This window comes from Schistocerca serialis, chromosome 5 (genome assembly GCF_023864345.2).
Source record: "Schistocerca serialis cubense isolate TAMUIC-IGC-003099 chromosome 5, iqSchSeri2.2, whole genome shotgun sequence".
NCBI lineage: Eukaryota > Metazoa > Arthropoda > Insecta > Orthoptera > Acrididae > Schistocerca > Schistocerca serialis.
In genome coordinates, this window is record NC_064642.1 from 205031839 (window position 1) to 205044213 (window position 12375).

General features: G+C 36.8%; 1 protein-coding gene across 5 annotated transcripts in view; it reads left to right on the top strand.

Moving 5' to 3' along the window:
* LOC126480865 (uncharacterized) overlaps positions 1 to 12375 on the top strand; it is a 114669-nt gene that overhangs the window by 60432 nt on the left and 41862 nt on the right. For all 5 annotated transcript variants that reach the window (XM_050104240.1, XM_050104239.1, XM_050104243.1 and 2 more), the window contains exon 9: positions 7894 to 8005. In XM_050104240.1, coding sequence (XP_049960197.1) covers positions 7894 to 8005 — 112 coding nt within the window. The remainder of the gene's footprint in view (positions 1 to 7893; positions 8006 to 12375) is intronic.

A 12375-nucleotide genomic window follows, 5' to 3' on the forward strand; every position in this document is an offset into this window, starting at 1 on the left:
CTCCACCTCAGATCTCAGTGTCTCTTCACAGTTCTGGTCACTAAGCGTTGTTTGAGTACTTCATCTATTGTGATCGTGTTTTTCTACATCTATGTCTACATGATTACTCTGCAATTTACAATTAAGTGTCTGACAGAGCTTTCATCAAACCATCTTCAAGCTATTTCTGTATCGTTCACTCTTGAACAACGTGCAGGAAAAACGAGCACTTAAATCTTTCTGTGCATGGTCTGATTTCTCTTATTTTATTATTATGATGTTTTCTCCGTATGTAGGAGGGCGCCAATGAAATGTTTTCGCAATCGGAGAAGAAAGTTGGTGATTGAAATTTCATGAGAAGGTGCTGCCACAACAAAAAACACCTTTGCTTTAATGATTGTCACTCGGATTCATGTATCATGTCTGTGGCACCCTCTCCCCTGTTTTGTGATAGTATGAAAAGAGCTGCCCTTCTTTGAACTTTTTCGATGTCTTGTGTTAGTCCCATCTGAAGCTGATCTCACATTGCACAGCAAAATTCCAGAAGAGGGTGGACAAACATGGTGTAAGCCGTACCTTTAGTAGAACTGTTGCACTTTCTAAGTGTTCTGCCAATAAATTGCAGTCTTTTACATTATCTGTGTGAACATGATTGAAATCCCTAAATACTTAGTTGAATTTACAGCCTTTAAATTTTTGTGATTTATAGCGTAACAGAAATTTAGCAGATTTCTTTTACTACTCATATGGGTGTTTTTTCACACTTTTCATTATTTAGAATCAATTGCCACTTTTTGCGCCATGCAGATATCCACTTCTTGCACTATACAGATATCTTGTTGAAATAATTTTGCAGTTGGTTTTGATCATCTGATGACTTCACAAGGCGATAATTGACAGCATCATTTGCAAACAATCTAAGAGGGCTGCTTAGTGTGTACCCTACATCATTTATGTAAATCAAGAACAGCAGAGGGCCTATAAAGTTTCTTTGGGGAACACATGGTATTACTTCTGTTTTACTCAATGACTTTCCATCAGTTACTACAAGCTGTGACCTTCCTGGCAGAAAGTCATGAATCCAGTTGCACAACTGAGGCAATACCCCACAGACATGCTATGTGATTAGAAGTCACTTGTGAGGAATGGTGTCAAAAGCATTCTGGAAATCTGAAAATATGGAATCAGTTTGACATCCCCTGTCGATACGACTCATTACTTTGTGAGAATAAAGAGCTAGTTTGTTTCACAAGAATCATATTTTCTGACTCCATCCTGATTATTTGTCAATAAATCATTTTCTGTGAGGTAATTCATAATGTTTGAACACAGCACATGCTCCACAAGCCTACTGAAAATCGATGTTAGTGATACGGGTTTGTACTTCAGCAAATTACTCCTACTTTCTTTTTGGGTATTGGTATGACTTATGGAACTTTTCATTCTATAGGTATGGATATTTCGATGAGTGAGTGGTTGTATTTGATTGTTAAGTATGGAACTATGGTATTAGCAAACTCTGAACAGAATCTGCTTATATACAATGTGGATGAGACACCTTGCCTTTATTAAGTGATTTAAACTGCTTTGCTACACCTGAAATAGTAACTTCTAACACGTAAGTTAACATAAGTTGGCAGTTGTTCTAGATTTGAATTCTGGAATATTTACGTTGTCTTCCTTTGTGCACTTTACTTAGGTTTCTACCTCACTGCTTATCAGGATTGGCATCAGTGTTTTTCTCATCATATTTTCCATCAATAAAAATGATAAGTGGTTGCACTGAGCGAAAGATCATGGAATTATGAAAAGTGATAGCGAGGATAAATTTTTAAATTTGAATGTAAGAGATAACTCTTGCTTCAATTCTGAAAAAAAAAGTCTGTCAGCAGGTGTAACACTACAGACTTCCTTAGTAAGAAACAAAAAATCAGTGACAAATTTGATTGGGAAGAAAAAGATTTTTGTCCACTTAATCACATGTTCGATTATTTGCTATCAGTACATGACTGTATACAAGGTATGTCAGAACACAGCTGTCAACTAGGGGATGATCCAAGCATTCTGTCATTCTTTGTGTTATTTTTGACGGAAGATCTGGTGACGTTCATAGCCAATGAGATTCATTTATTCATCTAGGAAACTACTCCAGGAACAGTTCGTTCTTCACCTTCAAAGTGTAAAGATACAGAACATGAAGAAACATATTGTTTCATAGCTATTTGTCTTCAAATGCCCCTCTTGTAAAAGCTAAAAATTAGCAAACATTTGTCCACATACATTCTTCTGAAAACTCCAATTTTCAGTTAAATTGCGTAAAGAGACCATTTTTTGTTATTTTTGAGATTGTTATGTTTTAATGACAATTTGCTGCCAGCGGAGGACACTGATTATTTAAAATCAGGAAGATTTTTGATGAAGTTTGTATGGCATTCCATTGCATTTAATCTACATCAGTGTTGTTTGATTGTCAGAATGTCTCTCTCTTAGATTTCACTGAATACACAGGGACAGCAACAGAAACTGTGTTCCACTGTTTGGGGAAAAATCATAACATAGTGGCAACAGTTAATGAAGCCCTATTTGGAATGTGGGCATATTCTTTGTTGACAATTGATATGCTGGCCCAGATCTGTTTCCCTGGCTTGAAAAAGGTAGCATGGACATATATAGTGCTGAAATTTGACATCTGGAAGTTTGCCTGAAATTTCATAGAACATATGATGCTGTTTGTAGCAATGAACAAAACATGCCAAAATTTCAGAAGAAACTCAAATGAGGAGATATTCAGTTTACACCAACTAATATGATGCTTTCCATTAAGCAGTGTGACAAAAAGGAAGTGTGGGTATTGACCACTTATAACACCATACAAATGCTTGAAACAAGAAAGACTGACAGGAATATTAGAGCGGAAATTAAGAAACTGCAATGCATTGCAGAATAAAACTTAAATGTAGGAGGAGTTAAATGTCATAAAAGTCCTTTTTTCATGTTCCGAATGTGTGTGTGTTAAATGCTTCATGTTCTGCAGAGGTCAGTAGCAGGTCAAAAAACATCAAGTGCAAAGTTTCATCTGTTGCTGGAATGCGAACTTCTAGAAATGTACACAACAGATTGCAAAAAGTTGACAGGGGAGGTACTGTGGTGATAATCTTCTGCAGATCTGGGGAGCCATTTTACAAATGTTATAACAGTTTAGCACTCCAAGAAAGTTATGCTAAAGTGAAAATGTACAGTTTGCTCAAAACAGAAAGTATGCCGAGAAACTGAATACAAATGCAAAACTACCAAGGCACTATTGTATAACAGTCCGTGTTTCAAGTCTTACCATATGAAGATGAATTACTAATTTTTATACCTGTAATAATGTTCATGTCAGTGGTGACAAATCTTAGAATGAAAGGAGATGTTGCAGAAAGCACACCACAATTATTAAGGACAGGGTGAGGCAGGCCCAGGTAGAAGCCTAATTGCAAGCTGCTTAGTGTAGATTGTAGATTGTAGATTGTATTTTATTAGTCCTGTTGTCTACATAGCAGCTTATGCATAAGACATTGGACAAGTCAAGTTATAAATATACAGGCTGAAAGTAATTTCAAAGCATACATATTTAAGCTTACAATAATATACTTTACACACAAGTATTTATATAACACATTTCATAAATTTAAATATTCATCGATGGAATAAAAGCAGTGATGCTGTAAATATGACTTTAGAGATTTTCCAAATGTATTGACCTCAGTGATAGCTTTTATGTTTTCAGGAAGTTTGTTATAAAGCTTAACTCCCATGTGAAAAGTACCTTTTTGGCACAGTGCTGTGCTGATTTGAGTCATATGTAAGTTCCTGTTTTGTCTGGTAAAGTGCTCATGTATATCACAGTTTTTTTGTAGCCTCTGGTCCTTGCCTATTACATTTAATTTAAAGAACAAAAGGGTTTCCATAATGTATACACACGGTAATGGGGGAATACCAGATTTCTTAAACAGGGGTTTACAAGAGTCTCTAGGCTTGCACCCAAACAAGATTCTAATGGCCCTTTTTTGTAGTTTAAATGTGCTATTAGCTATTTTAGAGTTTCCCCAGAAGGTGACCCCATATCTAAGACGAGAATGAAAGTACGCATGATATGCACTCATTACTGTTTTCTCACTACAGCATGATTTTAATGAACAAAGAAGATAACACGTTTTGCTCAGTTCTGTATTGAGACATTCAATATGCTTATTCCATCTGATGTTACTCTGCAGCCAAAGTCCTAAGAATTTGGTTTCAGTACCGTTACCAACTGGTTCGTCATTGATAGAGACTGATGGGATAAACATGTCCTTGTTAGGAACATTGTGGAATTTTAGAGCAACGGTTTTCTTACTGTTTATTACAAGCTGGTTACTCTGTGCCCAGCTGCTAAGTTGTTTCGTGACCGTGTTTACTGTCTGCTGTAACTGTTCATCGTCGTCTCCTTTTAGTAGAATCGTGGTGTCATCTGCAAATATGATTGATTTGTGTGCATCAATATTTAAGCTTAGATCATTTATGTACAGAAGAAACAGAAGGGGTCCCAATACGGATCCTTGGGGTACACCACATTTTATTTGTTTATAGTCAGATAAGTGATTAGATACAGTTTTTAGTTCAATATTTGTGTGCTTGACGCACACTGCCTGCATACGATTTGTCAGGAAGGAACTGATCCACTTGTTGGACAGACCTCGAATACCATATCTTTCTAGCTTTGATAGCAGAATTTTATGGTCCACCATGTCAAAAGCTTTTGACAAGTCAATAAAGACTCCTATTGTTTCCTGTTTTTTGTCCATCAGGTTTAGGATGGAATTGATGCACTCATAGACAGCAGTTGTCGTTGACCTCTTATTTCTGAATCCATGTTGTTCATTACATAGGATGCTGTTTTTATTTATAAATTTCATAAGTTTCTCATACATAACTTTTTCCAGTACTTTAGAGATGCAGGAGGAAATTGTGATGGGTCTGTAGTTGTTTACATTGTCTTTATCCCCTTTTTTATATACAGGAATAACTTTTGATGTTTTTAACACATCAGGGAAAGTGCCTGCCTGAAGTGAGCAGTCGCATAAATGTGTGAGTACTTCAATTAGGTTTGATGCGCTCTTCTTTAACATTGTTGCAGGTATACCATCAATACCTGCCGATTTGGAATTTTTTAGTCCTTTTATTGCTTTAGCTACTTCATCTTGTGAAACAGAACTGATGTACATTGATCCTCTGCATGTACTTATTTTATATTCACTTGCCTGGATGCTCTTAAAGTTTGATTGTAACATATTTTCAGCAACACCTGTGAAAAAGTTGTTAAATGTGTTAGCTACTTCTAAGGGGTTTGTTACTTTTTTATTTTTATGTGATAGTGTTATATTTTTCCAAGGTTGTCTGTATTCTCCACATTCTTTTTTTATAACACTCCACATAGCCTTTGATTTATTAGCTGAATTATAAATGATTTCATCATTATGCATTGTTTTTGCTGCTTTTATTACTTTTCTTAATATTTTGGAGTATTTTTTATAGTATGCGCATACTACAGGTGAGGAATTTTTTGAGTTACATATATCATGAAGTAGTCTTTTCTTCTGGCATGAAACCCTTATTCCCTTTGTGATCCAGCTGTTTGTTCTAGAGTTTCCCTGTATGGTTAATGTTTTCAGTGGGAATGCAAGTTCAAAGAAATGGGTTAATGTATCAATGAAAGTGTCGAATTTTTCATTTATATCGTTCATTTTGTACACTCCTAGCCATTTTTCTTTCTGTAATAAGTTGTTGAAGTAGTTCACATTATGCTGATTATAGCTTCGATATGCTGTTCTAAGAGACATGTTGTTAATAATACTGCCTTGTACTTTTATGCTTAATATTTGAGCAAGATGATCACTAAAACCTGCATTGAAAATTTTTAGTGAGGTGTTATGTAAACTCTTCTTTACTAGAAACTGATCAAGAGCTGTTTGACAAGTTTCTGATACTCGGGTAGCTGCTTTTACTTCAGCCTTTAAATTGTAGGACGTTGCAAGGTTCAAAATGGTCTCCCTATTTCCACTATTCGTGAGGAAGTCAATATTGAAGTCACCACAGATTATCAATTCACAATCTATTTTATTTACTTTATTTAGCAATGACTCCAATTTGTTTAAGAAAAGTTCAAAATTCCCGGACGGTGATCGGTAAACTGTAGCAATAACCAGGTTGAACTGAGTAACTTTTATAGCTGCAATTTCATAATCCTTTTCGACATTTGCCCTAGTTAAGTCAGGTAGTGTAATAAAATCTACATTTTCCTTTGTGTAAATTGCTACCCCACCCTGTTTGCTGTTTTTCCTGCAGTAGTAAGCAGCCAAGACAAATTTGTTTATTTTCGTATTCTGGATTAATTCTGGGTTAAGCCAGTGCTCAGGAATGCATAACACTGAGATATCATTAAGTTCATGTGTTAATATAACGTTAATTTCATCGATCTTATTACGCAGGGATTGCACATTATGGTGATAAATTTTTAGTTCGGGCGTATTCACGATTTGGTAATTGTGCACTCTAAGCTGATACTCAATGTTGTGGCAAATGGGAGAAAGCTTAAATGATAGATTCCTTAATGGTCACTTCCATTAGCCACTGTGCTGAGTGTCACCTAGGAGTGCACGGATAGTAGACACATTACTTGATATTGACACAGTTCTCAACTTGGCATGTAGCCATTGACTAAGTGAAAAGTTGGTTTCAGCTTAACCATTGTGAGAAGTTGTGTATAGAGGGGAAGGGTCACATGTATTGCTGCTAGAGTGTGCTGTGTAGCATATGACAGTGTCGCAGTACACTAACCAGATGAAAAGGTGGATCTGAGCATTCAGTTGCATGGTGGAGACCACATCAGCATATTGCACATTGAATGCCATGTCCTGGGTGAAGGCAGCTAAAGTTCAGCAACCTAGAGAGATAGTGAACTTGCTGCTCAATATCTCAGCGGTGGTTAGGTATGTAGCTCTGTAGGGTAATCACTGGGGAGTAGTAATAATAGTAGTAGTAGTAGTAGTAGTAGTAGCAGTAATGGTTGTGTTCATTTGTGGATCACTTATGTATTAGACATATCTTGGTATTGACCTGCTTGTATAGCATAACATGCAATGTGCTATCTTGCAAGATGGGGAGGTGAGCCAGCTGAAGATTGAATCCGCATGGTGATTCATTGGCACTGGGCTGATAACTGGCAAGTGTTAAGTGTGGTTTTATGGTGGTTTTGCCTGCTCGTTTAGGTAAAGGTCCCCAAATTCCACCTCAAAAAATACATACACAAACAATTAAAACATGATAATACACAAAACACACTTTATATGATTCAGAGACAGATGGCCTACACACCTTACCTCCGTTATGGTACCTTGATGACTGTGGCATGAGGAAGGGCATACAACTACAAAGTTAAACAGTGAAATAAAATTCAACAAATGCTGCCAAGGTAGACCCCATGCTAGGCAGGATAAATACTGGGCAAAAGAAGAAGATTATATATTTTTTGGTACTATAGTTTCAGGAAAAAAACATAATTCATATATACAGGCATTTACAAACAGTAGGAAGTAATTTAAGGAACTCACAGAAAATCAAAATCAGAATGGCCAGTTGGGAATAGATCTTCCATCTTCCTGAATACATGGCCAGTTTAAAACAGCACTTCATTTGTTTCAACCCAAGTGTAGAAGTTTGTATTATTTATGCATTCTTGCAAAGAAGTTATTTTATTGTGTAAAAAGACAATGCAACACTATTCATTCCTATCTTAACAGCAGTCACTCCATGCACTATTTCATAATGAATTGGCAGTAATTTTTTAATCTTCTCAAAAGATAGGTAAATAAAAATGAATAAATAATTTTTCAGAACCTGTGAAAACCAGTGTAGTGGAGAAGACCATAGACGGGGTCCAGCAGGCTACGCCGTTTGAGTATCAACCAGATGAACTGCAAAAGATTAATCCTCAGTCAAGGACAAGGTTTGTACTTGTTATGTACAATAATATTACAGGATGTAAATGATTAATCAAACCCCAAATGGCCGTTGATACATGGACATGAGTAACAGATAGGGAAACTGCACTGTGTGTGAAGTGAGCTATCACTGTTTATTGGAACCAAGTACATACTCTCTCAAATGCACACCCCTGTGGCAATAGCAACTCTGTCACTCACTGCAGGGCGCGCGCGCGCGTGTGTGTGTATGTGTGTGTGTGTGTGTGTGTGTGTGTGTGTGTGTGTGTGTAGCTGTAAGGAAATGTTATGCTGCACTTTATACTTTTCTTGAATAATTATGCAGGCATCTTAGATATATATAATTATGTACAAATAATGTTGTCCACAATCATGTGAAACATCCTTTGTTTGACATCAATTGTCAAATCAGAATGCCCAACATGAAAACTCTACATACAGATTTATCCATGCAATGATAGAATCAGAATGGCGTTTCATTTTATTTTTTTGAGTCCAGTCAGAGGTACATATTTTCTGAGGATTTTGCGCTTCTCCAAAGTAAGCCAATGATGCCAGAAGCTCATATATTTGCGTCCATGCAGGTACTTTCTCTTGCCAAGTAATTGTGATTGCTGTCCCTCCTTGTAAAGACATGCTTCGTCCCCTGGCATGATTCTCCACGTGCAAATAAAATAACAAATCGACACAATATTTGTGCTCTCCTCTGTGATCATTTGTTTCCTCGTCTTCAATTGTAAGTTCCATTCATTGGTAAGAATACACAGGGATACACATCAGTCCTCTAGAATGATACATAGTACCTTATGTCCCCCTCTCTTAGTGAATGATCTCGCGATAAATATTGTTACTTTTCTTAGTTCATAAGTCAAACTTCTACCATTTTATAATCCTTTGATACTATCAGTAAATTCCTTTGATAAATATTTATAATGCTATATTATAAAGGTAGTAAGCCTTATCATGTGAGAATAGTACTATGCTTCTCATTTTTGCGCTACTGGACATTTCATCTCCATTATTATTGTACTGTTAATTGTGTCTCAGTTGTAATTGGAGGAATATGCATTTATCCTTGCACCTAACATTTTCTTAATATGATAAATGTTCAAATTTGTTTTAATATGCCTGTATACCGTATATACTCGAATATAAGCCGCACTTTTTTCCGGTTTTTGTAATCCAAAAAACCGCCTGTGGCTTAGAATTGAGTACAAAGCAAGCGGAAGTTCTGAAAAATGTTGGTAGGTGCCGCCACAACTAACTTCTGCCGTCAAATATATGTAACGCTACACAGGCATGCTTTGTAGGCACAAAGATAAATACTGGCGCCAAAACCTCTGCGTCAGTAAATAAATTAAAAAAAAAAAAAGGTGGAAGACGAGCTTTTTTTCTCCGCCCCGAGCTTCGCCCACTGCATTTTGATACATTATTCAACGAAGTAAATACAAATTCCGTATTGTTCATCTTCTAATGTAGCAGAATTTCAATGTAATACGAAAATCCGACTGGCAAGACTGTTTGGGATGTTTGTCAATATGGCCAACTCTACGTTCTGAATTTTTTCCTACCTGTGAGAAGAGATGGTTGCTAATAGGAACCTGATGAAATGTGATTCACATGCAGTATTCTCTTCACCATAAGAATAATACAAATATAAACATTTTGCGATGTATTGTTTCGTGTTTGCTGCTATCTCATTTAAATCCTGTCTGCCTAATAAACTACGAAACTAGAGTGAGACAACAGCAAACGTGGAAGAATATACGTATTGTTTCATGTATATATTCGTAATATTCTTATGCCTAATAGTGATACAGTCAGAAATGAAGCACAGCAACTGACTAGATTTTTAAATCTAAGATGACTCTAATTTCTAAGCAGAATGTAATGTACTAAAGAGGCGTCTGCAAAGATTTTCAAATGGAGAAAAATTTTCAGTAAACTCTTGTTTAGAACATCTTCTATCATACGCAGTCTGTTACTTGGTTCTTGTTGATCATTATCAAAGAAAGCATCAGTGCAAATAACAACAAATAGCAGTCTCTTGCCATTGTTTCGCTAATGAGACGATTCCTCTCTCTCTCTTCTTCTTCTTCTTCTTCTTCTTCTCTCTCTTTTTTTTTTTTTTTTTTTTTTTGTGAGCGGCGGTAGCGCGCACAAAAGCAAGCCATGCTGCGAGCCGCGACAGGCGTAAACACGCACTATCAGAATGTGACAAACAATGCATGACACAGTACAGTAATGCATTTTCAGCTTAGAGTGACGTAAACACCTATAACAAAGAAAACGACACTTACCAGATCAAAGCAAAATAAGCAATCGATTCAAACCAGACGAAGCACGTGAAAAGTGGAAGGGTACCCGTATAAATACGGACGGAGCGCCTAACGTATAGCAATGGCTACCTGGTAAAGCTTAACTGCTAAGCTTACGACTCGAACCAAACTACTGTAGCTGCATCGTCATTCATTCGACGTAAATTGTGTCTCATATTACAATGGACCAACTTTGTTTCGATTTGGAGGTGCGGCCTAAAACTTTTTTCTCCCCTCGAATTTCGAGTCCCAGATTTCAGGTGCGGCTTACATTCGAGAATTTTTTTTTTCTTTATTTCGAGTCTCATTTTTCAGGTGCGGCTTAGATTCGAGTGCGGCTTAGATTCGAGTAAATACGGTATTTGGATATAATACTGCTTTATCATTGTAATATTTCTGTTACATGGAGACAAACAATTTCATACCTTTAATAGTTTCCTGCTTGATTATATTCCTTAATCTTTTACAACTCAGGCAAGTTCCCATTGGAGTAAATTTCAAAATATTAAATATTCTACGTTTATAAAAATCATCATTCACACCTCTTTTCTCAGACACAATTATTATCTTTACCTATTCATATTCCTTCTTTACTTTACGGAGATGGTGTCTTCCTTGGTAGACATATACCATTTCCTACCATACTACATATATTTGGGAACAGCATCCTATTTAAAAAGCATGTCTCTGTCCTTGCTCTTGCTCTTGCTTCCTGCTTCCTGCTTCTTGCTCCTTGCTCCTTGTTTCTTGCTCTTCTGATATTCTTATTTTGCAAAAACTTTTACCAACTGGTTGCCTGATTTTGTCTCATCTCCATTTTCTAAGTACCCATTTAGACCACTTTAGCCAGTTATCCTTGTAATTAATTCACATGTACATCATATTTGTTAGCACTCCTTGCCATTAAGTCACTCATTATAAAATTATAACAGTCTGTTATAATGTTATATTTGCAGTAACAGAGGCACATCATTACTGTTAATTTCACTACTGTATGTTGTTGTTGTGGTCTTCAGTCCTGAGACTGGTTTGATGCAGCTCTCCATGCTACTCTATCCTGTGCAAGCTTCTTCATCTCCCAGTACATACTGCAACCTATATCCTTCTGAATCTGCTTAGTGTATTCATCTCTTGGTCTCCCTCTACGATTTTTACCCTCCACGGTGCCCTCCAATGCTAAATTTGTGATCCCTCAATGCCTCAAAACATGTCCTACCAACCGATCCCTTCTTCTAGTCAAGTTGTGCCACAAACTCCTCTTCTCCCCAATCCTATTCAATACCTCCTCATTAGTTAGGTGATCTACCCACCTCATCTTCAGCATTCTTCTGTAGCACCACATTTTGAAAGCTTCTATTCTCTTCTTGTCCAAACTAGTTATCGTCCATGTTTCACTTCCATACATGGCTACACTCCATACAAATACTTTCAGAAACGACTTCCTGACACTTAAATCTATACTCGATGTTAACAAGTTTCTCTTCTTGAGAAACGCTTTCCTTGCCATTGCCAGTCTACATTTTATATCCTCTCTGCTTCGACCATCATCGGTTATTTTACTCCCTAAATAGCAAAACTCCTTTACTACTCTAAGTGTCTCATTTCCTAATCTAATTCCCTCAGCATCACCCGACTTAATTTGACTACATTCCATTATCCTCGTTTTGCTTTTGTTGATGTTCATCTTATATCCTCCTTTCAAGACACTGTCCATTCCGTTCAACTGCTCTTCCAAGTCCTTTGCTGTCGCTGACAGAATTACAATGTCATCGGCGAACCTCAAAGTTTTTACTTCTTCTCCATGAATTTTAATACCTACTCCGAATTTTTCTTTTGTTTCCTTTACTGCTTGCTCAATATACAGGTTGAATAACATCGGGGAAAGGCTACAACCCTGTCTCACTCCTTTCCCAACCACTGCTTCCCTTTCATGCCCCTCGACTCTTATGACTGCCATCTGGTTTCTGTACAAGTTGTAAATAGCCTTTCGCTCCCTGTATTTTACCCCTGTCACCTTCAGAATTTGAAAGAGAGTATTCCAGTTAACATTGTCAAAA